At 39.9% G+C, this 26,242-nt stretch overlaps 1 protein-coding gene across 2 annotated transcripts in view; it reads left to right on the top strand.

The window, feature by feature from the left end:
* Positions 1 to 583: 583 nt before the first annotated feature.
* cenpe (centromere protein E) overlaps positions 584 to 26,242 on the top strand; it is a 28,250-nt gene continuing 2,591 nt past the window's right edge. Inside the window, exons 1-54 of one of the 2 annotated variants that reach the window (XM_067402974.1) lie at positions 584 to 689; positions 1,176 to 1,282; positions 1,358 to 1,447; positions 2,593 to 2,711; positions 2,936 to 3,055; positions 3,125 to 3,206; positions 3,290 to 3,357; positions 3,441 to 3,515; positions 3,601 to 3,652; positions 5,286 to 5,373; positions 5,453 to 5,582; positions 5,670 to 5,789; positions 5,881 to 6,033; positions 6,109 to 6,256; positions 7,309 to 7,408; positions 7,708 to 8,062; positions 8,154 to 8,210; positions 8,332 to 8,520; positions 8,605 to 8,679; positions 8,757 to 8,825; positions 8,924 to 9,055; positions 9,135 to 9,312; positions 9,396 to 9,541; positions 9,617 to 9,880; positions 9,952 to 10,164; positions 10,242 to 10,376; positions 13,334 to 13,531; positions 13,621 to 13,701; positions 13,776 to 13,859; positions 13,939 to 14,202; positions 14,273 to 14,485; positions 14,720 to 14,800; positions 14,879 to 14,962; positions 15,135 to 15,263; positions 17,670 to 17,861; positions 17,980 to 18,189; positions 18,271 to 18,489; positions 18,775 to 18,984; positions 19,163 to 19,327; positions 19,909 to 20,001; positions 20,114 to 20,197; positions 20,275 to 20,379; positions 20,937 to 21,116; positions 21,198 to 21,353; positions 21,468 to 21,548; positions 21,633 to 21,725; positions 21,805 to 21,987; positions 22,065 to 22,274; positions 23,577 to 23,783; positions 23,861 to 24,064; positions 24,292 to 24,435; positions 24,590 to 24,702; positions 24,791 to 24,888; positions 25,059 to 25,167. In XM_067402974.1, coding sequence (XP_067259075.1) covers positions 634 to 689; positions 1,176 to 1,282; positions 1,358 to 1,447; positions 2,593 to 2,711; positions 2,936 to 3,055; positions 3,125 to 3,206; positions 3,290 to 3,357; positions 3,441 to 3,515; positions 3,601 to 3,652; positions 5,286 to 5,373; positions 5,453 to 5,582; positions 5,670 to 5,789; positions 5,881 to 6,033; positions 6,109 to 6,256; positions 7,309 to 7,408; positions 7,708 to 8,062; positions 8,154 to 8,210; positions 8,332 to 8,520; positions 8,605 to 8,679; positions 8,757 to 8,825; positions 8,924 to 9,055; positions 9,135 to 9,312; positions 9,396 to 9,541; positions 9,617 to 9,880; positions 9,952 to 10,164; positions 10,242 to 10,376; positions 13,334 to 13,531; positions 13,621 to 13,701; positions 13,776 to 13,859; positions 13,939 to 14,202; positions 14,273 to 14,485; positions 14,720 to 14,800; positions 14,879 to 14,962; positions 15,135 to 15,263; positions 17,670 to 17,861; positions 17,980 to 18,189; positions 18,271 to 18,489; positions 18,775 to 18,984; positions 19,163 to 19,327; positions 19,909 to 20,001; positions 20,114 to 20,197; positions 20,275 to 20,379; positions 20,937 to 21,116; positions 21,198 to 21,353; positions 21,468 to 21,548; positions 21,633 to 21,725; positions 21,805 to 21,987; positions 22,065 to 22,274; positions 23,577 to 23,783; positions 23,861 to 24,064; positions 24,292 to 24,435; positions 24,590 to 24,702; positions 24,791 to 24,888; positions 25,059 to 25,167 — 7,511 coding nt within the window. In that variant the 5' untranslated portion in view covers positions 584 to 633. The remainder of the gene's footprint in view (positions 690 to 1,175; positions 1,283 to 1,357; positions 1,448 to 2,592; positions 2,712 to 2,935; positions 3,056 to 3,124; positions 3,207 to 3,289; positions 3,358 to 3,440; positions 3,516 to 3,600; positions 3,653 to 5,285; positions 5,374 to 5,452; positions 5,583 to 5,669; positions 5,790 to 5,880; positions 6,034 to 6,108; positions 6,257 to 7,308; positions 7,409 to 7,707; positions 8,063 to 8,153; positions 8,211 to 8,331; positions 8,521 to 8,604; positions 8,680 to 8,756; positions 8,826 to 8,923; positions 9,056 to 9,134; positions 9,313 to 9,395; positions 9,542 to 9,616; positions 9,881 to 9,951; positions 10,165 to 10,241; positions 10,377 to 13,333; positions 13,532 to 13,620; positions 13,702 to 13,775; positions 13,860 to 13,938; positions 14,203 to 14,272; positions 14,486 to 14,719; positions 14,801 to 14,878; positions 14,963 to 15,134; positions 15,264 to 17,669; positions 17,862 to 17,979; positions 18,190 to 18,270; positions 18,490 to 18,774; positions 18,985 to 19,162; positions 19,328 to 19,908; positions 20,002 to 20,113; positions 20,198 to 20,274; positions 20,380 to 20,936; positions 21,117 to 21,197; positions 21,354 to 21,467; positions 21,549 to 21,632; positions 21,726 to 21,804; positions 21,988 to 22,064; positions 22,275 to 23,576; positions 23,784 to 23,860; positions 24,065 to 24,291; positions 24,436 to 24,589; positions 24,703 to 24,790; positions 24,889 to 25,058; positions 25,168 to 26,242) is intronic. The other variant, XM_067402976.1, reaches the window with a different exon arrangement.

The following is a 26,242-nucleotide window of genomic DNA, read 5'->3' on the forward strand; positions in this document are numbered from 1 at the left end:
AGTAGAATAATCCTGGAATGTTTTCATCAAAAACCTTCATTTCTTTTCGACTGAAGAAAGAAAGACATGAACATCTTGGATGACATGAGGGTGAGTAAATTATCAGAAAATTTTAATTTGAAATTGAACTAATCCTTTAAAACAGGCTATTGAACATTTCCACACTTCCCAAAAACCCAAACATATTGTTCATTTAACATTGGGGCTTAATGACGCTGTTTATTGACTGATTTGAGAAAAACACCTGTAATAATACTATACTCAAAACGTATAGGCTAAATATATATTTAAGAAGTAAAACACTCCTGAATTAAAACAAAAAAACACGGAAAAGGAAACATTCAAAAATATTAAACTAATGAAATTAATGAATTGTATAAACATAACGACTTTCCACGAACTGTAATATTCATGAGGCGTCATGTACGTTCATGCATATTCTATCAGATCTCGTTTAAAATCACATGGGCGGAGTCTCTCCAGAAGCATTTCAACAGGGACAAATGAGAGCGGCCGCTGATCTGCGCATGCGCACAGTTCGCCGTCCAATGAAAAGTCTGTTAAATTTTTAAATCTCGCTGAGCGCTCAGTCAGTTTCAACAGCTCAGTTCAGCGCTAATGGAGTGACCGAAAATGACGGAAGAATCCGCCGTCAAAGTGTGCGTTAGGGTCAGACCCCTTATTAAAAGGTAAGAAAATATTTATATTTTGAGCATGGAGGTAAATTTAACTCATAAAACAGTTATTGCTGACAGATTCTCTGGGGAGGAGTGAACAGTTGCTAATGACATCTTCATAAATCAATACAAAAGGTTGTTTTTTGTCATATTTCTTAAGTAAAAGTTTTCTAAAAACGGAATTTGAGCAATTCAATAATAATATATCTTCATATTTCGCTGGTTTACCAGTAGCCAGTTGCATAAACACGTCCTCTGTGTGTCTTAAGAGCTAATCTGACCAACTAGCGGTTAATAATAGTCTCATTTTTTAGACCATAGTATCTACTTTATGTATCTAAAAAGTTATGATTTAATCTTAAAGAAAAAAAATTAAATGACTAACTTTGGCGGTTTATGCAACCTGCAGGTTCGTGTCAGTTTATTCCATTAATGTTGTGTTTAAAGTAGATTTTCAGTGTTTTTAGACTCATCTGATGATGACACTGATGTTTTCAGGGAGGAGTCTGAGAGTTCAGAACCGGTCCAGCTGTTCTGGAGAGCAGACAAACAGGCCATCCATCAGCTGGATGATGATGGAACTCAAACTAAGAGCTTCAGTTTTGGTGAGTTGATCTTCAGTGGATCTTGACCACCAGAGTGACCAGCAGAGCAGTGAATCTGACCTTCATGTGTTTCAGACCGTGTGTTCAGTGCTGAAGAGAGCACCGGTCAGCTCTACCAGGACATCGCAAAGCCGCTGGTCGTGTCCGCAGTCGAAGGCTATAACGGTGAGTCCAGAACATGCAACTACAATCTCACAGCAAATCAGATCCATTTGATCCCTCTGAAGACATTGTGCAATATAAGACACAAATGTAGAGAAAAAAAAAATTAGGGATGCACGGTATATCGGCCGATATACACTACCAGTCCAAAGTTATTATTTTTAATGTTTTTGAACAAAGTCTCTTATGCTCATTAATGCAGCATTTATAAACAAATATTGTGAAATATTATTGCAATTTAAAATTATGGTTTTTTATTTTAATATACTTTAAAATATAACTTATTCCTGTGATTTAAAGCTTAATTTTCAGCATCATTACTCCAGTCTTCAGTGTCACATGATCCTTCAGAAATCATTCTGATATGATGTTGGAAACAGTTGTGCTGCTTCATATTATTTTATAACCTGTGATACTTTTTCAGGATTCTTTTGATGAATAAAAAGTAAAAAAAAAATCAGCATTTATTTAAAATAGAAATATTTTGTAACAATATACACTACCGTTCTTTTTTTTTTAAAGTATTTTAATTAATACTTTTATTCAGTACAGATGTGTTAAATTGATAAAGTGATAGTGAAGATTTATATTGTTAGAAAATGTTTATATTTTGAATAAATGCTGTTCTTTTTAACCTTTTATTCATCATTGAATCCTGAAAAAAGTATCACAGGTTCCAAAAAAACCTTGTTTTCAACATTAATAATAACTGAGCAGCAAATCATCATATTTGATTTCTGAAGGATCATGTGACACTGAAGATCGGGGTAATGATGCTGAAAATTCAGCTTTGATCACTGGATATAAATTATATTTTAAAGTATATTAAGAAAGAAAACCATAATTTTAAATTGTAATAATATTTCACAATATTGCAGTTTTTTCTGTATTTATTATGAAATAAATGCAGCCTTAATGAGCATAAGAGACTTTGTTCAAAAACATTAAAAATAGTAATGTTTCCAAACTTTTGACTGATGTGTATGTTCAACTTTGCTTTAGATTTATCGGTTATCGGCCAAAATTTTCATATTGGTTCATCCCTAATAAAAATGCTTGCTGTATGAGCACAATGCACACAGGTGGATTATATTGTGCACTAGATGTGTTTTACTGTTAAATCTAAATGCATAATCTCCTATTTTCAGGCACGATATTTGCCTACGGACAGACATCTTCCGGAAAGACTTTCACCATGATGGGAAGTGAGCATAACCCCGGAGTGATTCCTCTCGCCATGGCTGACGTCTTCAAAACTATTAAAAACGTAAGCGAACTTTTGAGATCTGAGCGCTCCTCCTTACATTTCAGTCTTTCACCTCACGAATAATTAAAAATGATGACGCCGTTATCATTTTGGGGTGAATTATTGTTGTTGAAGACCTGATTTAAAGAGTAGTGGATACTTATTTCTGTACGTCTGTCTTGTACATTTGTTAATAATCAATGCCTTTATGGCAGTGAGCATTTAATAGCTTGCATCTTTTCTAGTGCCCAAAGAAGGAGTTCCTCCTGCGCGTGAGCTACATGGAGATCTACAACGAGACGGTCACAGATTTGCTCTGTGAAAGCTGGAAAAGAAAACCTCTGGAAATTCGTGAAGGGAACTACGTAAGTCGTTCGTCTTTCGTTGCGTTTTCATTGCGTAGTTTCATTTCGTAACTTTCAGTCTGTCCGCAGAAAAACGTGTACGTGGCTGATCTGACCGAAGAGATGGTGACGTCACCGGAACAAGCCCTGTCCTGGATCACCAAAGGAGAAAGTAAAGTCATTGCATCACTCACTCACTCGTTCTTTATTTCGCCATACTGCAGTACTTATGTGATCGTCACTTGATTCATATAGAAAACCGGCATTATGGAAAGACGAAAATGAACCAGCGCAGCAGCCGCTCGCACACCATTTTCCGCATGGTAAGAGGTGATCTGAACCGCAGCATGTTTGGACTCTGATTTAAGGTTCATCTCTGAAGCGTCTGGTTTGTTTTGTCTGTCAGATCTTGGAGAGCCGTGAGAGGAGTGATCCGGCGTCTGGTGAAAACGCTGATGGAGCCATCATAGTGTCGCACCTGGTGAGTTCAAAACGGACCACAAGCCTTTTGTGTGATGTCATGTGGATAAGCAGCATTTATTACGCACCGTTTCCTGTTTCTGTAGAACTTGGTGGATCTTGCCGGTGCTGAACGAGCGAGTCAGACGGGAGCTGAAGGTAATGATTTGTGTTTTTATTCTTGATTCTTTTCGTCTGTTGCTTGTTTTGAACAGAAAAATTGACTAAATTCATTCACAGATTAAAGCTGGGTTCAAACTATATGATATCAACCCAATTTTGGCACAAACCGTTGACGTGGATTGTCGTAGTGATTCGTACACGACAATGACATGGAATGCAAGAATTAATCCGGGATTCAGTCACTAGTTCCACCTTCTTGATGACATCACGCTAAAAAGACGAGCGATGAGTGGTCGCAAAGTCTGATGGCGTTCTTGTCCACGACACAAGAATTTAGGAGTCAAAATTGCATAATAACACTGACTGTCATGTCTCAACTAGTCAAACAGTCACTATAATGAATATGCATGATATTGTTATCATTGGAATTTAAAAATACTGTAAATAATAATAATTTATTACCAATTATTAATTTTTATAATGCATTTAAGAATGCTTTCCCCATCAACCGTATAAAATGCACAGCACCACTGTATTCTGCGTCAAAGGGACACACACTCGGATGTAATTAAGCCCAACGTGCATGAAAAGCACATGGCCTAACGAGTGAAGCGCTGAATGAAGGCGCATGTTCACTCTCTGACAGCAGAGGGCGCTGATGGAACAGCAGAAATGCAGCGGTTACCCCGGAAACCCTGCAAACAAAGCAACTGAAGTTTTTAAAATGCTTCAAACAGCCATTAATTTTTTTTTTTGTAATCTCAATGTTGTTCATCACAGCACCTAATACTTAATACTTAATGACTTAATAGGCTATTTATTTCAAACTTAAACATTTTTATATTTTAATGTGGACTACAACATGCACTAATGATTATAAATGTTCTGATTATGTGTTATTGTTCAGTAAAACTGAGACATACGGCTTCATTAGTTAACATGTTAACCAAACTCACAATGAAAAACACTTATAAAGCATTTATTAATCTTAGTTAATTTCTCAATGACAATTAACTAACTAATCTTAGTTAATGCATTAAATAATGAAGTGTTATCTTTTGTGCTTTATAATTATTTTGCACTTTAATCTGTTTGAAAATGTTATATATTTGTGTATTGTATTTAAACAGTTATTTTTGTTATAAGAAAGAGTTCTTAAACCTATTATACCATGACAGCACTTTTTTTTTTTTTGTGCAAATTTTCAATATTGCAATAAAACCGTATACCGTGATAAAAGCTTCAGCAATTAATCGCAACATGAAAATTTGATACCATCACATGCCTAGTCTCAACTTGTGAGCTAACTGTCCCGTCACACCCCTATCCAAATGTTTATTTTCCAAGCATAAAATCTGGTATTCTTTCACAGCAGGCAGCATTTTATTACTGAATTTACTTGACTTTTAATGAAAATAAAACTTTGCAATGAAGAAAAGTAGATTTTTCTTTGTATATGTTGTCAATTATAGTTCTTAGAAAGAAAATCGGAATCGGCCGATCTCACTAATAAAAAATCGGAAATCGTAAACAGCCAAGAAAATTGCAATCGGTGCATCTCTACTGCATAAAACTGTTTCTGGTCAAAATGATGGTATACATCCAAACTGTGAGCCTTTTCTGAAAAGCTTAAATGAGTTTATCTGTTAAAAGCTCTGTTTTGTTTCAGGAACCCGGTTTAAAGAAGGCTGCAACATAAACCGCAGTTTGTTCACACTGGGTCAAGTCATTAAGAAGTTATCTGATGAGAGTCAGAAGTGAGTTTTATTTCATGACACTGTTTTTGGTTGCAAACCGCAGCAAACCATAATGCCTTGTTTCCGTTCCATCCAAAAGGGGCTTCTTGAATTATAGAGACAGCAAACTGACTCGAATCCTTCAGAACTCGTTGGGTGGGAATGCGAAGACTGTGATAATCTGCACCATCACGCCGGCCACCGTGGACGAGACCGTCAGCACCTTACAGGTAAGAGACGACACTCTTCTTCACTGCGGTCTGCTGGGATATGGGCAGATGTGTTGAATTCATCTGTGTTTTTACTGCCATTTAAAGTTTGCGAGTGCGGCGAAGCGCATGAAGAACGACCCTCACGTGACGGAGGTGTCCGATGAAGGCGCTCTACTAAGAAGATACCGCAATGAGATCGTTGATCTTAAACGGCGTCTGCAAGAGGTGAGCGTGTGCATCACATGTTTGACAGTTGTGCGGTAATAACATGACCCATCATCTCCTCACATGATCGCTTTCCCATCTCATCTCACAGGTTTCGTCAGTCACACAAACAACCGCAACCGAGCGAGAGTCGCTCTGTCAGCTTCTGCAAGAGAAAGACCAACTCCAGAGAGAGCAGGAGGACCGGATCAAGAACTTGACCAAGTTACTCGTCACTGCCTCAAATGTTGCCCTGATCCCGAAGGTAATGAGATCACCAGTCTGAACATCTCAGTGTTAGTGAAGTCTGTGAATCTGATTGTTGCATTTACACGTTAAGGTTCCCAAGCGGAGAGTGACGTGGGGCGGGAAACTCCTGAGATCTGCACATCTGTTGAAGGAAGATCTCGGCTGCACTGACATGAGTTTCGCAGAGCCGTACATCAAGAAGAGAAGAGCCGACTGCTCTCTGCCCGAGGAGGGAGAGGGTACGAATTCTGCCTTACCGTTTGAGAAAATGATTCTGCAGTAGCTGTGAAGCGCAACGTCATTTTCAGAATGAACATTTTGACCAAAAAAAACCTTAATCAGATAATCACTGTGTCACTGTGGTCAGTGCTACACCAGGGACTGGATTCACAAAATCCACCAGATTCACTATTATTATTATTATTATTATTATTATTATTTTTTTTTTTTTTTTTTGGCAGGTTTTGCCTTTATTATAATAGGAAAGTATATAGACAGGAAGTGAAGTGGGAGAGAGAGGGGGGCGGGATCAGGAAAGGTCCGCAAGCCGGGATTCGAACTTGGGTCGGCCTTAAGCGCAACAATGCTATATGTCGGCGTGCTGCCCACGAGGCTATCGTGTTGACCACAAAACACTCTTAAGAATAAAGTTCTTCAAAACTGCTGTTTTCTAACTTGAGGAAAAAGTTAGAACTATTTTGTTTTACCAAAAATACTACTAAAGAATTCCTTTTTTTTTTTTTTTCTTGCCATTATTCTCGAGACAAAACTTAGGAAGAATTTAAATTGTTGAATGTGAAAAATGTTTTTATTATTTTAGTCTGTTGCTTGTATAAAACTGTAAAATTTGACAGATTTTCCTCCATCTGAGTGGCTCAAAACTTTGTGACATTTAAAATATACAATTTAAACAAAATAACTTAAAGTTAGGATATCCTTCATGTGGTCTTAAATCCTTCTAGTCTTTCATGATATTTTTTTTGTTTGTTTTTTTTGCTTATGTAAGATTAATTAAGCATATGAAGGCAGTGCAAATAAAAGCATCCACCTGGTCTAATGAGCTCATTAAAAATAATTATTTTAAAAACACAATGATGGTTGTTGAATTCCGGTCAAGCCAAAATATAAAATATAAAAATATATAATTTTCTTGAAAGAATGATAAAATTAAAAAATCTCCTCAAATATTTTCTTTAAGATCTGCACCTAATAAGAACTTTTTCTTAATTTTTGTGTGTCTGTCCCTAAAGGTTCATGAGGTGTTTACTCAGTTATTTTGTTTTGTGTCCAGATATGGATGAGTTCGACAGCCGGTTTGACTTCACTGCACTGGACGAACCCAACATGGACATGGAGATGAGCAGCATCACTGTCCGCAGCTCCTCGGAGGGGTGAGGACACATCATCATCCTCACCACACGATCACAACCGCTGTGACTCTCTAATGGGCTGTTTGAAATTTTTTGCCCAGTTTTATTTACAGCTAAAAATTTATATTCTGGAAGGAAAAGTATTTGTATAGTTTTGTTTACTGCAAAAAAAAATTGCATAATTTGCCGTTACATTTCTCACTTTTGCATGAACTTCTGCATGCCTTGTTTATGCAAACACGTAATCTTTTCATTATTCAGCGTTGCTCACATGCTTTTCTGCATCATGAATACGTTTGTCATTTCCCCTCTCTGTTCAGGAATCCGTTCCTCGATTCTCCCCAGGCGAGCGAGCTGACGCTGAAGGTGGCGTCTCTGCAGCGTCAGTTGGAGGCAGAGACTCAGAGCAAACAGAGAGCAGAGGAGATGAGCGCTGAGCTCCAGATGAAGATCTCTGAGCTGCAGAACAAGCTGGAGGCTCAAGCCACGCCCTCTGAAGAGGAGAAGCCCGTCTCTGAGCTGGAGAAACAGATTGCGGAGCTGCAGCATCAACTAGAGACGGAGGTTCAGGAGAGACGGACGGCTGAGGAGAGAAGCGCCGCGCTGGAGCTGAAGGTGGCGGAGCTGGAGAAACCTTCAGAAGCCCTCCTGCACTCTCAGAACATGTGTGAACAGGTACAACTGCAGCTCTGTTTTATGTGTTTACAGTGATGTTTTCTCTTTTCTCTCCTGACTGTGATTGTTGATTTAAAATGTGTTTATGAAGATGAAGAGAGATCTGGAAGAGGCCATTCAGCTCTGTGAGACCGTCGGGTTTGAGAAGGTGAGTGAACATCATCCTGTGTTTTTTTTTTTTTGTTTTTTTTTTGTTTGTTTTTGTCTTTTTATAAATGCATCATGTGTGAACCCTGCGAATAAACATCATGTTTATTTATTTTGTAAAGGATGCTGTTATTGCTGAGCGAGACCTGGTCAAACACACGCTTCAGCTGGTGAACGAAGAACTGGAGAGTCTGAAGACTGAGAAAGACTCACTTCAGAAAGACAAAGACGCCCTGCAGAAGGACATCGATGAGAGGAGAGACGCAGATGAGTTTGAGAAACTAGAGGAGGAGAGCAAGAGAGAGTATGAGGTGATCAGAGCTTTAATTCTCAGCTTTCTCGTTTACATGTTCTTCTCCTTCCACTGATAATCCATGTCCGCTGTTTTAATTCAGAGAGAACTAGAGGCTGAAAACTCCAGACTGCAGCAGGATTCAAAACGATCAGAAGAAATGATCCAGCAGCTGAAGGTCTGTTCGCTTTCTTTATTTGCTTTCAAATAAACGTGTGTAAAATGTCCACATGTGATATACATTGTTCTCCATAGGCTGATCTGGCGATGATGTCATCCGAGCTTCAGAAGAAGACGGATCTGAACGCTGAGCTGCAGAGTTTTGTACGTCACCGAGTCACAGCACTATTAGTTTGTTCACAAAATATTTATTAATACAATATCATATTTCATATTTATTTATGCTATATTTCAATCTGCAGAGCGACAAGGATCTTTTGCACGAAGTGACTCGTCTGCGGCGCTCTCTAGATGATGCGGAGACTCTCAGTTTGGATACCAAGAAAGAATGGGCCTTCCTGCGCAGCGAGAACATCTGCCTCAAAGAGCGAGACGTGAGTAGAGTGGAGCTCTGGGAGAGATCCGTGTGTGTTATGAGGAGTGATTAATGTGAGTCATGTGACTTTCGCCCAGGTGACCCTGACAACTGACTATGGGAAGATGGAAGCTGAGGTGAAGACGCTTCAGGACAAGCTCGAGCACGAGAAGTCTCGCTTCAAGAAGATGCAAACGGATCTTCAGAAAGAGCTGATGGGCGCCTTCGACGAGAACACTAAACTCACCGCTCTGCTGGACGGAAAAGTGCCCAAAAGTAGGTGCAGAACCGTCATGTGAATCAAAACTGACTGCGTTTACTGTCTAAATTCACGTTCCTGGTCTTCTGTCCCTTCACAGATCTGACCGATAATCTTGTGTTGGAGAAAACTGTGTGTGACTTGCGTAAGGAGCTTGATCAGAGTCACGAGCGGGAGCGAAGTCTGCAGAGTAAGATGGAGGAGTTGGAGACACTTCCTGTTAAAGTGGATGAATTACTGAGACAGGTTAGAGAAACTTCTATCACGGTCTCAATCTTGCTTCTACGTGGCTGAATCTCATCCATTATGGTTCGTTATCAGGTGTCTGGTCTGTCAGAAGAGCTGCGTTCTCTTAGAGAGGAGCGAGATGCTCTGATATCGGCTCAGTCCAGTTTGAATGAAGATCATCAGAGGCTGAAAGAGCAGACGGCGAACGCTCAGGATCAGCTGCTGAAGATGGAGAGCGATCTGGTCGACGCTCAGCTGAAGGAAGCAGAACTGACCCAACAGCTGACGGAGACTTCAGAGCGGCTCCAGACGGAGAAGAGCGCACTGCTCGCGTCGTTAGAGGAGGCCACGCAGAAGGTGCGTTCACACCACACACCGTCCCATCAGCCACCAGACCGCAGTGATTTTAACACTGTTTTTCGCTGTAGTTGAGCTCAGAGCTGGAGTCTGTTCGCCGCGAGAGAGACGCGCTTCTGTCTGAGAAGATGGAGCGAGTTCAGAGCGACCCGGATGAGACGGAGAACCTGCGACACACGATCAGCTCGATCACTGAAGAGCGAGAGCAGCTGCAGGAGATCCTACAGGGCCTGAGAGACGAGAGAGACCAGCTCAAGAGCGACATGGAGGAAAATGTGGAGATGGTGAGCGCTTACGAGACTGCTGCCAGGTCAAACGTGGTGATCTCACTCGATCAAACCCTTTACTTTATTCACTGCAGATGATTGAGACTCAAGCAGAACTGAGAGATGCTCAGGAGACGGTGAAGGACCTTCAGGGAAAAATACACACTCTGGAGTCACAGAGAGTTCAGACGGCTGACCAACATGAGGACCAGAAGAGCAAAGATGATCAGGTGCTTGTAAATCAGAGCTGTTTTTGATTTTGGAAAGAAGATAATGCGGATAAAATGTTTATTGTTTGAGATGATTTGTGTTTCCTTCACAGCAGTGTGATTTCATTGTTCCCTAGAAGCCCAGACTTTAACTTCAAAACCAGTTAAATGTGTCGTAAAATGTGAAATGTCTACTGCAGGACGTGCTTGATATTAAACGGTATTATACGGCTCGAGAACGTTCTGTTCGTGTGCTCTGAGGCGGAGTGAAAAGCTTACAAGCAAAGTATACTTTGAGCTTCAAAATTTACGTAAACAGTCGGTTTCTTTCTAAGTGTATAGGAGAAAATCAGTGCATTCAGTCTTGTCTGTGTCAAAAGTGACAGTGATGAGCGCAGCATTTTACTCAAAGTTGAACATTCTTCAACTCGAGGCGACCGGTAAAAAACGCAGAGATCTCAGCGCTTGAGCGTGAAAAAGACGCTCAGCGCCTCGTTATGCTCCTGGTGTTTAAAAAACGCGCCGTTCCCATTGAAAACAATTGGAAAAAGTACGCTAGTCGCTGGAAAAAACGCTTAGGTGGACACACGGCCTTAGGGTTCGGTATGTGCTATGTCTAGGGAAAATGGGACTACTGTCAAATAAAAAAAGAACAAAGTACAAGCAACATCACATATTAAATACAATAAAGCAAATATTCAAATAAAATAAACAGTGGTTTTCAGGTATCTAACAGTCGTTTTCACGTACAGAAAATGGATAAAGTAATCAAATATAAAATATCACTGCATATTATTTTTACTGTATAAAATAAATAAAGATGAATCATTATTGAAGTTACAAAAACTGTTCAGTCAAGAGCAGTGAGTGACTTTTGTGATTTGTTGTTTGATTTAACATTAAAAACAGGCAGCAGGAATAGTTGTTTTTCCCTTTAAGACATGAACGATCCAGTACTGTTACACATGCACTGTCTTTCTCGACTAATATACGTTCACTTAAGACATAACCGACTATGTTTGCTGGGATACTCGCTATGACGGGCATGCTGACATCATTTTTGCATGAATTTGTCCGCCGAAGCGCAAGACTTGAAAGAGAACTCAGTATTTGCGCGCTGACTGGAATAAGCGTGTGCGCGCTTCGGATGAGCGCACACAAATCTTCTCACAGCGCGTGCGAGTTCTCTTTCGCGTCTTGTTCCTGAAGGTTTAGATCAGCAAGGCTTAAATGAGTTAGTTTAAACACAGATAGCAGCGTGTGCTGTTCAGGTCTCACCTGCGCTCACGCGCTATCAACACCCAGGTGATGACGGCGTAGATGACAGGACATGAGAGCAGACGGCACTCGCCGTTAACATTTTTAAAGAAAAGTGATTTGTCCACGCTTTCTGATTATCGTTGTTGTAATGTTTTGCGCATCCATCGACTAAAACATACATTATCTGAACTCTGTCTGTCTGTTTTCCACGTTGCTATTTTAAAGGTCCCGTTCTTCGTGATCCCAGGTTTCAAACTTTAGTTAGTGTGTAATGTTGTTGTTAGAGTATAAATAAAATCTGTTAAATGTTAAAGCTCAAAGTTCAATGCCAAGCAAGATATTTTATTTAACAGAAGTCGCCTACATCGAACGGCCAGTTTGGACTACATCCCTCTACTTCCTTCTTTAATGACGTTTTTATTAACCTCCGCCCACAGGAATACACAAAAAAGGGGGCGTGGTCTTGTTGCGCTCCCACGGAGAAGAGCAAGAGTTGCGTTTGTAGAGTGTGTTTGTCGCCATGTCGTCGAAACGGTGTTATTTTCATCCCGCAGTCCAATCACCTTTGTTTGGCCTTCCCAGGGACGCTGTACTTAGAGATCATGGTTACAATCTATGTTTAACTCGGTTCCAGAAAATTATAATTGTGGTATCCTTACTGCAGTAGTTAATGTTGGACTGCAGTGCACATAATGGCCACAAGAGGGGACTATGTTTATGTATATGGCTGTTTTCCGTATGAGGGACTCTTCTGAGTGAGTGCTAACGTTGTACATTTTCTGTCGCTGCTTGTGGAGATTAAAGAGTTCAGTCTCTCGGGAATTATTGTCTTTTGTGTTCATTCGGCACAACACCACAATAATCCACATGTAAAACTATGTGCAGCACACGTTATGGTAAGAGGCGTGACCTTTCCGGGCAAGGAGCGTTAAAAAGCTGCTGTCGAATCACAACACAGGAACCGCTGGCACAATCAGAACTCGTTACGTATTCCTGAAGGAGGGACTTCATAGAACAAGGAAGTCATCAGCCCGTTTTTATGACAGTGGAAACAGCGTATACAGATAATTTACTTATGTGAAAAATACTGCTTTTTTTTTTACACGCGAAACATGAACACATGTTATATTGCACACTATAAACACAATCAAAGCTTCAAAAAAACACGAAAAACGGGACCTTTTAAACAAACCATATTAACCAATAGATGCGTCATCATTCGAGATGGACCGCGGTGCAAGTGTGTACCGAATCGTAAGTGGAGAACTGTACGGTTTGTTTTTTGTTTTACCGAGAACCGCTGCACCCCTAGAATAAATGTCACTTGTTGCCACCTACTGGGGTAATGATGTAATTGATACAATCTTTATTTGAAGTGTCAAGTTACTTTGAAAGGGTGATTTGCTCTTTTGATCACTTCAGTAGACGTCAGTGTTTATATCTGAACTATAAACTTTTATCGCAGTACTTCTGTGATTGTTGAAAAGACTGTTTGTGTAGCTTTCATACAGATATACATGACAACAGCTCTCTCTGGATCAGAACGCAGATTTGAACGCTGTTCATACTTCACATCATCGTCATTTAGGAATAAGATCACATGGTTTTTTGTATCGAGATTGCCAGCTTTTAACGATTAATCATGCAGCTCTAAATGCTGCCATCAGATAGAAAACTAAAAGCGCAGTTTATTTAATTTATATGCTGTTTGTTTGCAGATCAAGTGGCTGACAGAAGAGCTCAGCGCTGCTGCGGGTGAGAAGGAGCGACTGCTGTCGGAGAGATCGGAGCTTCATGAGCTGTCTGACGCGATGGAGAAGATCAAAGCAGATCTCACATCTGTAACGGAGGAGAGAGATCAGCTTCAGGAGGAACTACAGCAGATGAAAACACACCTGGAAGAGAAGAATGAGATGGTGAGAGAGTTAGGCCACGAGAATAATAAATGCATGTGACGTGTAAGTGATGCTGTTGAAATATCTGTAATGGACGTGTTTTGTTTCAGATGCTGCAGGTTCAGTCAGAGTTACAGGAACAGCGAGAACATCATGATTCCAGTGAGGAGAACGGCGCTCCGCTTCAGCAGGTTTGTGATATTGTTCTTCTGCTCTACATGATGTGAGCGTTTGTGCGGGTTAATCTGATCAACATGTTCTACAGATCCAGACGCTAAAGGAAGAGCTTGAGACTTTATTACAGCAGAGAAACCAGCTGACATTAGACCTTCAAGAGACATCTGAACAGGTGGAGATCTGAAACTCAGCTTTGATGTAGACGTCACTAAATGCATGTGACACACGTGAATATATTTGGTGTTTCTCAGGTGTCTGGTCTGTCAGAAGAGCTGCGTTCTCTTAGAGAGGAGCGAGACGCTCTGATATCAGCTCAGTCCAGTTTGAATGAAGATCATCAGAGGCTGAAAGAGCAGACGGCGAACGCTCAGGATCAGCTGCTGAAGATGGAGAGCGATCTGGTCGACGCTCAGCTGAAGGAAGCAGAACTGACCCAACAGCTGACGGAGACTTCAGAGCGGCTCCAGACGGAGAAGAGCGCACTGCTCGCGTCGTTAGAGGAGGCCACGCAGAAGGTGCGTTCACACCACACACAGTCCCATCAACCACCAGACCGCAGTGATTTAACACTGTTTTTCGCTGCAGTTGAGCTCAGAGCTGGAGTCTGTTCGCCGCGAGAGAGACGCGCTTCTGTCTGAGAAGATGGAGCGAGTTCAGAGCGACCCGGATGAGACGGAGAACCTGCGACGCACGATCAGCTCCATCACTGAAGAGCGAGAGCAGCTGCAGGAGATCCTACAGGGCCTGAGAGACGAGAGAGACCAGCTCAAGAGCGACCTCGAGGAGAGTAATGGGATGGTAAATACTGAATTCAGACTTTTTAACATTTTTATATATATATATATATATATATGAGGACCTGTTATGCTCTTACAAAGTCTTGATGTTGTTTTTGGCCTTATGTGCTTGAATGTTTCAGGGAGTTCAGAAACGGTGACACTGATATAGTGAATAATTTCTCATGCTCAAAACCATAAATGTAAAGCGTAATTGGTCCTCTTTAAAGTGAGGTGCATGTGTTTCTATAGGAAGTGTTTTTCTCAGCTTATGCAGGTTCAGCAGGATCGCAGCGGCCCGCAGACGGACACACATCACGATGAACTCCTCCAGCAGGTAGTCAGAGACCTTCACGAGCTCTTCAGATACTGATGATCGTGATGATTATTATAATGAGTGAATTGTGTTTCTCAGATTCAGCTGCTGAAGGAGGAACTGGATGCTGTGAATGAGGAGAAGAACCAGTTAAAGTCTGATCTACAGGAGAATGTGGAGATGGTGAGATGGAAATTTGTCATTAAGTCGTTCCACACCCGAAAGACCTTCGTTCATCTTCGGAACCCAAATTAAGATATTTTTGATGAAATCTGAGGGTTTCTGAACCACATATAGGCTGCAATGTCATTGCACCTTTTTGAGATTATTTATTTATACTCATTTTCAAATGCAGATGATTGAAAATCAAGATGAGTTGAGAGGAGCTCTTGAGAAGGTGAAGGATCTTCAGAACACCGTACTGGAGCTGGAGTCTCAGCGGACGCTCATGGAGTCTAAACTCTCTGAAAATGCATCGCAGCAGGTGCATCATGTGACTGATTGACTTCTCATTTACTGTGATATGTACCAGATCAGTAGAACTTGTGTCTTGCATTTTTAACTGCAAAAACATGTGAGAATGGCCCCAGAGGGCAAGACACAAATGCAAGACACAAGTTCTACTGATCTGGTTTAACTGCAAAAATATGCAAAAATGCGTGTTTTTGCAGTTAAAAATGCAAGACACAAGTTAACATGCAAAAATGCGTGTTTTTGCAGTTAATGCAAGACACAAGTTAACATAGAAAAAAATGCGTGTTTTTGCAGTTAAAATGCAAGACACAAGTTCTACTGATCTGGTTTAATTGCAAAAATATGCAAAAATGCGTGTTTTTGCAGTTAAAAATGCAAGACACAAGTTAACATGCAAAAATGCGTGTTTTTGCAGTTAATGCAAGACACAAGTTAACATAGAAAAAAATGCGTGTTTTTGCAGTTAAAATGCAAGACACAAGTTAACATGCAAAAATGCGTGTTTTTGCAGTTAATGCAAGACACAAGTTAACATAGAAAAAAATGCGTGTTTTTGCAGTTAATGCAAGACACAAGTTAACATAGAAAAAAATGCGTGTTTTTGCAGTTAAAATGCAAGACACAAGTTAACATGCAAAAATGCAAGACACAAGTTAACATGCAAAAATGCAAGACACAAGTTAACATGCAAAAATGCAAGACACAAGTTAACATGCAAAAATGCAAGACACAAGTTAACATGCAAAAATGCAAGACACAAGTTAACATGCAAAAATGCAAGACACAAGTTAACATGCAAAAATGCAAGACACAAGTTAACATGCAAAAATGCAAGACACAAGTTTTCATTAAATGCAATACACAAGTTAACATAGAAAAATTGAAAGACAAAATTAAACTTGCAAAAATGCAAGACACAAGTTAACATGCAAAAATGCAAGACACAAGTTAACATGCAAAAATGCAAGACACAAGTTAACATGCAAAAATGCAAGACACAAGTTAACATGCAAAAATGCAAGACACAAGTTAACATAGAAAAAAATGCGTGTTTTTGCAGTTAATGCAAGACACAAGTTAACATAGAAAAAAATGCGTGTTTTTGCAGTTAAAATGCAAGACACAAGTTAACATGCAAAAATGCGTGTTTTTGCAGTTAATGCAAGACACAAGTTAACATAGAAAAAAATGCGTGTTTTTGCAGTTAAAATGCAAGACACAAGTTCTACTGATCTGGTTTAATTGCAAAAATATGCAAAAATGCGTGTTTTTGCAGTTAATGCAAGACACAAGTTAACATAGAAAAAAATGCGTGTTTTTGCAGTTAAAATGCAAGACACAAGTTCTACTGATCTGGTTTAATTGCAAAAATATGCAAAAATGCGTGTTTTTGCAGTTGCAAGACACAAGTTAACATGCAAAAATGCAAGACACAAGTTAACATGCAAAAATGCAAGACACAAGTTAACATGCAAAAATGCAAGACACAAGTTAACATGCAAAAATGCAAGACACAAGTTAACATGCAAAAATGCAAGACACAAGTTAACATGCAAAAATGCAAGACACAAGTTAACATGCAAAAATGCAAGACACAAGTTAACATGCAAAAATGCAAGACACAAGTTAACATGCAAAAATGCAAGACACAAGTTAACATGCAAAAATGCAAGACACAAGTTAACATGCAAAAATGCAAGACACAAGTTAACATGCAAAAATGCAAGACACAAGTTAACATGCAGTTAATGCAAGACACAAGTTAACATGCAAAAATGCAAGACACAAGTTAACATGCAAAAATGCAAGACACAAGTTAACATGCAAAAATGCAAGACACAAGTTAACATGCAAAAATGCAAGACACAAGTTAACATGCAAAAATGCAAGACACAAGTTAACATGCAAAAATGCAAGACACAAGTTAACATGCAAAAATGCAAGACACAAGTTAACATGCAAAAATGCAAGACACAAGTTAACATGCAAAAATGCAAGACACAAGTTAACATGCAAAAATGCAAGACACAAGTTAACATGCAAAAATGCAAGACACAAGTTAACATGCAAAAATGCAAGACACAAGTTAACATGCAAAAATGCGTGTTTTTGCAGTTAAAATGCAAGACACAAGTTAACATAGAAAAAAATGCGTGTTTTTGCAGTTAATGCAAGACACAAGTTAACATGCAAAAATGCGTGTTTTTGCAGTTAATGCAAGACACAAGTTCTACTGATCTGGTTTAATTGCAAAAATATGCAAAAATGCGTGTTTTTGCAGTTAAAAATGCAAGACACACGTTCTTAGTTTTGGCTTTAGTAATGGCAGCATTCAAGAATTGTACAGTAATATTAATTATTGAATCATGGTTTGAGATCAGAAATGAGACCGTTTCTCCTTCCACATCTGACGCAGCTGAGAGAGCAGTCGGAGAGCGTGTGTGTGTTGGAGCGCTCCATGAACACACTTGATGACCCTGAGATGATAGAGATGAAGGCCAGCATCACCTCGCTGACGGAAGAGCGAGACCAGCTCCAGCAGACCCTGCAGAGCCTCCGAGACGAGCTGGAGCATCTGAAGAGAGAGCAGCAGGAGAGAGACCAGACGGTAATTTGACAAAATATAATAAATGATCTGTGGGTATTTTGAGCTGAAACTTCACACACACATTCTGGAGACACCAGAGTTTATATATCTATATTAATAAAGTGTTCCCTTTGTTCAGATGGCCCAGCTGAGGTCAGAGCTCCAGTCTGCGTGTGCCGAGAGAGACCGCTTGTCCTCTGAAAGAAGCGGAGACATGGAGCAGATGGACCGGATGATCTCCAACATGAGCTCTGTGACCGAGGAGCGAGATCGGCTGCTGGAGACTGTACAGCGGCTCACGGGCGAGAGCGAGCAGCTCGAGAGAGATCAGCAGCTACTGGACGAGACGGTGAGACTCTCTTCAGTTCACGTCTGCTCTGTTCCTGTATGTTCAAATGTAAATCACCGTTCTCCCATGATTCATTCCCAGCTGGTCCAGGTGAGAGAGCAGCTGCGGTCCGCCTGTGCCGAAAGAGACGGTCTGCTGTCTGAGAAGACCATCAGCGATCTAGAGAAGACTACTCTAGAGGAGGTGCAGACCAGCCTCGCCTCCGTCAGCGAGGAGAGAGAGCAGCTCCTGGAGATCCTGAAGCTCAACCGAGAGGAGAAGAACCAGCTGAGGAGAGAGCTGGAGGAGAAGGATGAGACCGTGAGCCTCATTGCTAATTAACTTAATCTATATTAAAAAACACATTTCACAATCTTCAAGTGGATTTTATGCTCTTTTTACATCATGGTCACATTTACTTATTTAGCATTTTCAATCTGATCATATCAGTGCAGTTGATCACTAATATTGCAGTTAAATTTATGTAACTGCATGTTTAACTTATTTTTCGGGTTTAAAATAATATTCTCTCGTTTTTTTGCTATTAAATCATCCTGGGGGTCAGAAAAGTTTCTGAAGAATCTGATCTTGTTTCCTCCTCATCAGATGCTGCAGCTGCGTGAAGAGCTTCAGTCGTCTTCTGCAGAGAAACAGCAGCTGATTTCTGAGAGAACCAGAGAGCAGCAGGAGATGAAGGCGGCTAAAGCTAACATCAGCGCTCTGACTGGAGAGAGAGACCGGCTGCTGGAGTCGCTGCAGACCGTCAGAGACGAGAGAGAGCAGCTCCAGAGAGAGCAGCTGGAGAAGAGCGAGATGGTAAGACGCTTCGGTTACACTTCATTATAAGCAAAGACGGCGCACTCGTGCAGACTATTAATACTCTGAGAGTTAGCTGATATGTAGGTGCAGTGTTAGAGAATAAAGTGTTGCTGAAGCTTCATGCACATGATCGGCTCCTGTGATTCAAGTGCGTTTTTTCTCGGCTGATCCACAGATGGTGCTGTTGAGGCAGGAGCTGCTGACTGCTTGTGGTGAGAGAGACCGTCTGCTGGCAGAGAGAGCGAGAGACGCTGCATGTAACCAATCCAGCGCTTCCACCAGTATGACATCACTGACTGAGGGAGGAGACCTTCAGGAGATCCTGCAGGGCGTCAGAGAGGTAACGACACACAGGCAGCAGGGGCAGAACTTAACTCTTCCATTAAAGGGCCCCGGAACAGATTTCTGGGCCATTTTTATAATTTACCGTATTAAATGTATCTGTTTTATGTCAAATTCTTTAGTTTTATTGATAACAAATGTGTTCTGCTTGATTGAAGTAATTGTTAAACGTACATTTAGCAGCAAAAGTCATCTTTAGGTAACACTTTATTAATAGTAATAACAGTAAATTATGCATAATTACATGCAACTAATCTAAGCCATTAAAGTACATGTTAATTAATATTACTCAGAACTTAAATATATAGTTAAACAAACACAAGGACAGCTTAATACGTGGCATACATGTACTTGCATGACAAATGCATTATTTTGCATAATGCAAATAGCATACATATAATATATATATAAATTATAAAATAGAAAAAAAACTGTAATATAGTAACGCATCATTATTTCTCCTGATATTGTGATAATGATTATTAATGTTGATTTCATGGTAACTGATTTCTGACCCGTTTGGCTTTCTGAGTGAATGAAGCAATTTAAGTGTGTTTTCTCATTAAAATCTCTCTTCAGCTGATCCAGGTCCAAGGAGAGCTCAAACAGAAGAAGCATCAGGTGTCAGATCAGCTGAGTCCCACAGAGAAGCAGAAAGTTCAGCTCGAGCAGGTGTGTAACAGTCTGTGCATTCTTTAAATGCATTTTAACATATTGCATCACTGTAATACAGAATTTTTATTTTTAAAAAATGTGTGCTTGATTTCTTTGTGATCTCGTCCAGATTCAAGCTCTCAGGGAGGAGCTGGAGTCTCTGAGGAGTCAGAGGGAGGTGCTCCGGAAAGACCTTCAGGAGGCAGCAGCGATTGTGAGGCTTCATGTCATCTCTGTAATGTCATCTGACATCCTCACAACACCACTGACTCTCTTTATTCTTTCCTGCAGTCTAAAATGTATCAGGACTTACTGCATGTGACTAAAGAGGAACTGAAGCAGCAGCAGAAAGAGAAGGAAGACCTGATGGAGAAAGAGTCCCAGCTTCAGCAGCGAGTGAGTTACAGACCCATCAAATTCTGTGTTCTACCATTTTAATTTTTCTGCGTTTCATTTTAATAGTTAAAGCCTGTCTGATTTATTGAAGTTATGAAATTTATACAATTTAACAACAATTTATAAATTTTTTAGGACCCTAATTCTATTTTAAATGGTTAAATTAAACTTTAATAAATAAAAGCCATGTCTAATCAATTGAATTTATAAAACTTTAACAATTTAATCATTTATTTTTTCTTTCAAAAATTCAGTGCTGTCTTTATAAATTTTTCCTCATGCATGATTTAATAAATATGTATTGTTAAAAACAGTGTGCTCATAAAAGACATAAAAAATAAAATAAAATTAACATTTATATTTTAAAAATTAATAAAATAACCCAATTGCTGTACAAACTGAGGTTTACGATTTAAAATTAAAACATTAAAAAATAAAGAAGAAATAATAATAAAAATATATATAATATGTGTGTGTGTCTTTGAAATAGTAAAATATTTGTCATAATTTCAAGGTAAACCGTACTTTTATTTTGACTAAATTCTGTTTCCTCTCAGTTGAGTCAAATGAGCGAAGATCTCTCGGCCGTACGAGACCAGCACAACACTGAGATCCAGAACCTCCAGACGAACCTCACCTCGCTTACGAAAGAGAAGGACGAGCTCCTGGAGACGCTGAAGAGAACGAGAGAGGAGGAAGACCTGCTGAAACAGGATCTTCAGAAGAGCGAGCTGACGGTAAGCGTGTTAATCTGGGGGTTTTAGTTCATTCTGCCATGAAAACTGCTCCTTTCTTACAGTAATCTGCTGTTTCTTTAGAGAAACCAGCTGACTGAGGAGCTCAAGTCTCTCAGTGGAGTGACCGATCAGCTGAAGAATGAGAAGACTCGCGCTGAGCAGGTCCTCGAGTCTCTAAGAGACGTCACAGAAGAGAGGGATCGACTCAGACAAGAGCTGGAGGGGAAGTTGGAGAAGGTGAGGTCTTAAAGTGTGCCGGGAAAGAGTGCGTGAACTAATAAACCTCAGAGTTCAGGTCACTAGTTAGTGAGCGTGTATTTGTGTTAACACTGCCGTCGTTCTCCACCACAGCTGACACATGTTGAGTCAAAAGCAGAGCAGCTGGAGAAGCAGAAGATCCTGCTGGAATCTGAAGTCCATTCTCTCAGTCAGGTGCGTGTCTGATTCATGTTCTAACCCAGAATAACCAAATTCTGTCGTTCCAAACCCATAAAGCCGAGTGTTGTTGTGTTTCAGTCTCTCACTGAGGTGAACTGTAGCGTGTCTTCTGATCAGCTCAAACACACACATCTGATCTCTGAGATTGATGCGTCTGATGAGAAGCTGCAGGTAAATGCTGATGTCTGAAAGATTTGGTTTGCATGTGAACTTTCTCAAGACTGACGTGAGGTTTTTCTTCCATGTGAAGGCGGCGTTTGCGAAGCTCCAGCTGATCATCGATCGTCCCACTGACGCTTTATCTGATGTGAACCGTGAAGAATGGACTGTGATCTATCAGCTGCTGCCGTTCATTCCTTTGGCTCAGAGGAGCGTCCACGTGACACACACCACTAAAACCACCAGACTGAATCACCTGCTGATCAAGACTGCGGTAAGAGTCGGCACAGACAATATCTGATTGATGGTTTCGTCAAACTGAGTTGCTAACGGAAGGAAAAACCATTGTAGGAGGCATACAGGAGACTGGCGCAGCGCTGCAAGACGCACTTCGAGACGGAGGTGCAGCGTGACCTGGCTTCGTTTGAGGAGTCTCGACTGCAGGACCTGCTCATGACTCGGGATCCGTCACGGGCTCTCCGATATCTTCAGGATGACTTCCAGCAGGTCTGGGATCAGAGACTGTCATGTCTGGTGGAAAGACGTCAGCAGTACCTGCAGGTAAGATCATGGTCATTGTTTGGCCACAGGCATTTACCCCAGAAAATTCACAAATAACGATTTTCTTTTATATATATATATATATATATATCTCAGCTAGGGCTGGGAAAAAAATGCGAAAGAATATTGATTTCTCGATTTTTAATCGATTCTCATTTTTATGAACCGATATCGATTCTTAAATTACAAGAATCGATTAGTTTGGTCTGTTTTCAGTGGATGAATGAGCAGAATATGTAGCTCCTCCCATTCAATAAATCACAATAATCTTTGTTACTTTTGATATGAAGCAAAGTCTCAGATTTCAAATGACGTCCATCTTATTATGAGATTCAGAAAATAAATAGCGTTTCGGCGCTGTTTAATGTGGCGTGACGGATCGCTTTAGCGCCTCAGTTAAAGAGAAGCATGTGATCATCCTCTCCTCCGCTTTAATACAGTTACTGCAAAATAATCATGAACATCTGAAGGTATGTTAAAATATACAGTACAACTTACTGAAATCCGTATCATGTCTCGTGTAATCGCTCAATCAGTGCTTCAACCTCAATAAAACAGCTTCAATGTCACGTGACGTCACATTTACCTCAGAAAAACATTCAGTGACCATAAACTCATTAGTCAGCTAGAAAAGTGACTCTAGAAAGATAAATATAGCTGTGCACCGTTACATATTCATTATCATGTTCTTCAATATTTAATGCATGTTTGAATAAATCAGTTATGACAGCTGCGATAAAAAAATAAATAATGAATTGGAGTAGAAATATGATTATGTAATTCTAAACTTTATTGATAATAAAAACATTGAGTGTAATTTAAGTGTTTGTATATAAATAAGTTAATTTAATCTTCAGTATTATTATAGTAGCACCAGCTGACTCTCATGTGTAGTTTACAGCATTAGCTGAGATTTATTTCCTCTAGAAAATTTGCCATGTGCTGAAACTGAAATACTGCATCCAAAATAATCGATATTGAATCGAAAGAATGTGAATAGTAATCGAATCATGAACATTGTGTCAATACCCAGCCCTAATATCAGCTATACTATCTGTTAGATTTGTGGATTGGTACTTTTCGTCAGGCCAGATTGAAAAATAGAGCTGAGTATCATTAGCAGAAAAACACCATGTTTGCTAATATCATCTCCGAAGGGTTTTAGGGTGAATAGGAACGGTCCTAATACTGAGCCTTGTGGTACTCCGTACTGATAAATCAGTAAATGTGATTTGACTGTTATTATTTCATGTGTTACTCTCTGGTAATTTGTGTGTATGTGTGTGTGTGTGTGCTCATCAGAAATTGGAGAGCGTTCTAAGGGTTCTAGAGGACGGTTTAGCCAAACACGCAGTGATGATGTCAGAGGAGTGTCGGCACAGGACTCGTGAGCTCGAGGATCTCAAGGCTCTGCTAAGATCTCCTCAGACCGCCGCTATTTTACATCTGCACGAGCAACAAATCGCTCGGCGCACTGAAGCGGCAGATCATCTGAAAGCACGTTATTTTGTAAGTGATGCATTTCTGAAATGGTTTTATTTGTTTTTGTCCTGCTCCTCTCCTGACCCTTCTGTGCTCGTCAACAGGCTCTGCTGGACGAATGTGAGTCCGAGAGCGCCCCGCTCAGATCATCATCTTCTGAGTCCGAGCGGCGGCTGAAGGATCTGAGAAGAGAGACCGTAACTCTGCTGCAAGCGCAAAACGGCACCCTGCCCAAAACTGAGGCGGAGCTTCTGCGGGACAATCAACATCTGTCGCTGCAGCTGCAGCAGACGCAGAAGCAGATGGAGGTACGGAGCGGCCCAAAGTGTCAGATGTGCATGTTACTGAACAATTCGTCCGTGCATGGGTTCTTTTGTTACTAGTCAGGTCGACTTTCAGAATTGGTGTCATTTCATTTAAAGAATAACATTAACAGAGGTTAATAAATACTGCAACAAATGAATTGCTTAATGGCAGGTAGTTTTAGTTAACGCATTGACTAATGAGGGCTGATTGTAAATTGTGTGTCTGGCAGGAGATTCAGGACCAGATGAAGGAACTGAAGGTTCAGTCTGATTCCTTGAACCAGAAACATCTTCAAATCCAGGAACTCTGTGCCCAGCTGAAGCAGAAGGAAGCTCTCATTCAGAAGTTAGAAGCCAAACTAAAAGAGTCAGAGGTTTGTTAATGGTTGACTAGCTGTGTCAAACCTCTAGCCATCACACAGTGTCACACTGACCTCACCGCTGCCATACCATCAGATGATTTTACACCTTTCGGTTTCTCTTAGTATTCACATCACACTTGGTTTTCTCCTTAAATTTATCCTGCAGGTCCTGTCTAAGAGGAACATGACACCAGCTGCCGCTGAACTCGCCGCCCTGAAGGACAAACTCGTCAAAATGGAGCTGGATCACATCGCAGTCACCACAAGTCACGAGAAAGAGTATGCGTGCCGTTTATCAGTGTAGTGATGATCCGGTGACGTGCGGTTTAATCATGCGTTTTTCTGTGATTCTTTTCTTTTCTTCTAGGATCGCACAGATGAGCTCCATGTTGGAGCACAGAGCTGACGTCATTCGCAAGCTGAAAGAGACCCTGAGGAAAATGCAGCAGGACGATGAACAGTCCTGTAAGACGCTGCTCGATTAGCTACTGAATTCACTAACGATTGATCACGCTTTAGAAGACCCTGAATCCATTTGAGTTTATATCTAAAGCAGATTTCACATCTTTAAATTCTCTTTTAGAGAGGAACAGTTTGTCATGTGACTTTATAAGTGTTGTAAATGTCTTCTGCAGTCGCAGAAGGTGAGGAGTTTGACCTGAAATTGGGCTCAAACAGACCAGTCACATCACTTCAAGACAAGAAGATGGAGGAGCTGCAGAAGAAGAACGCTCAGTTTGAGAGGTGACCGCACTCAAACATCACTTCAGATCAGCTGATTAAGTGGCGTTCACACTGCGATTCAGTGTGTGAACAGAATACAGGAGTGACTCCAGATGTTGTGATGGCTGATGTGGTGATCTGCATGGCAACATTTTGGAGTTTCATGGTTAATGGCGTTAGTATTGAAGCTTGTTTCCGCCATGAAATAAAAAATAAAATAAAAAAGGTAATTGACTTTTTGTCTCTCAATTCTACGGAAGAGGATTAGGGCCAAGCAATAATAAAAAAATCATCTTCAGATTAAAGTTGTTAAATTTCGAGAAAAAAGTCTAGATAAAATGAGAATAAAGTCATTAAATTATGAGAACACATTCGTCAAATTATGAGAAATTACGTTAAATTGAGAAAAAAAAATCGAGATAAAATGTTGAGAATAATGTCATTAAATTAACGAATTTATTATCGTAATTTAACGAATTTGTTCTTGTAATTTAACAATTTTTCTCATAATTTAATGACTTTTTTCTCGTAATTTAACGACTTTTTCATAATTTAACGAATTTGTCCTCATAATTTAATTTTTTTCTCGTAATTTAATGACTTTATTCTCAACATTTCATCTCTACTTTTTTCTTGTAATTTAACAATTTTTCTCATAATTTAACGAATTTGTTCTCGTAATTTAATGACTTTATTCTCAATATTTTATCTCTACTACTTTCTCGTAATTTAACAAAATTTTTCTCATAATTTGACAAATTTATTCTCGTAATTTAACAACATTTTTCTCATGATTTAACGAATTTGTTCTCAATTACTTTTTTCTTGTAATTGAATGTTTTTATTCTCAACATTTTATCTCGACTTTTTTCTTGTAATTTAACAATTTTTTCATAATTTAACGAATTTGTTCTTGTAATTTAACAAGTTTATTCTCAATTTTTTTTAAACTTTTTTTTTTTTCTTGAAATTTAACAAATTTAATCTCGATGGTTTTATTTTTTTATTATTGCTTGGCCCTAATCCTCTTCCGTATAATTCTGACATTTCTTTCCTCAGAATTGCGAATCATAAAGTCAGAATTGTGTGATATAAA

This window comes from Chanodichthys erythropterus, chromosome 12 (assembly GCF_024489055.1).
Source record: "Chanodichthys erythropterus isolate Z2021 chromosome 12, ASM2448905v1, whole genome shotgun sequence".
In the NCBI taxonomy this organism is placed as follows: Eukaryota; Metazoa; Chordata; class Actinopteri; order Cypriniformes; family Xenocyprididae; genus Chanodichthys; species Chanodichthys erythropterus.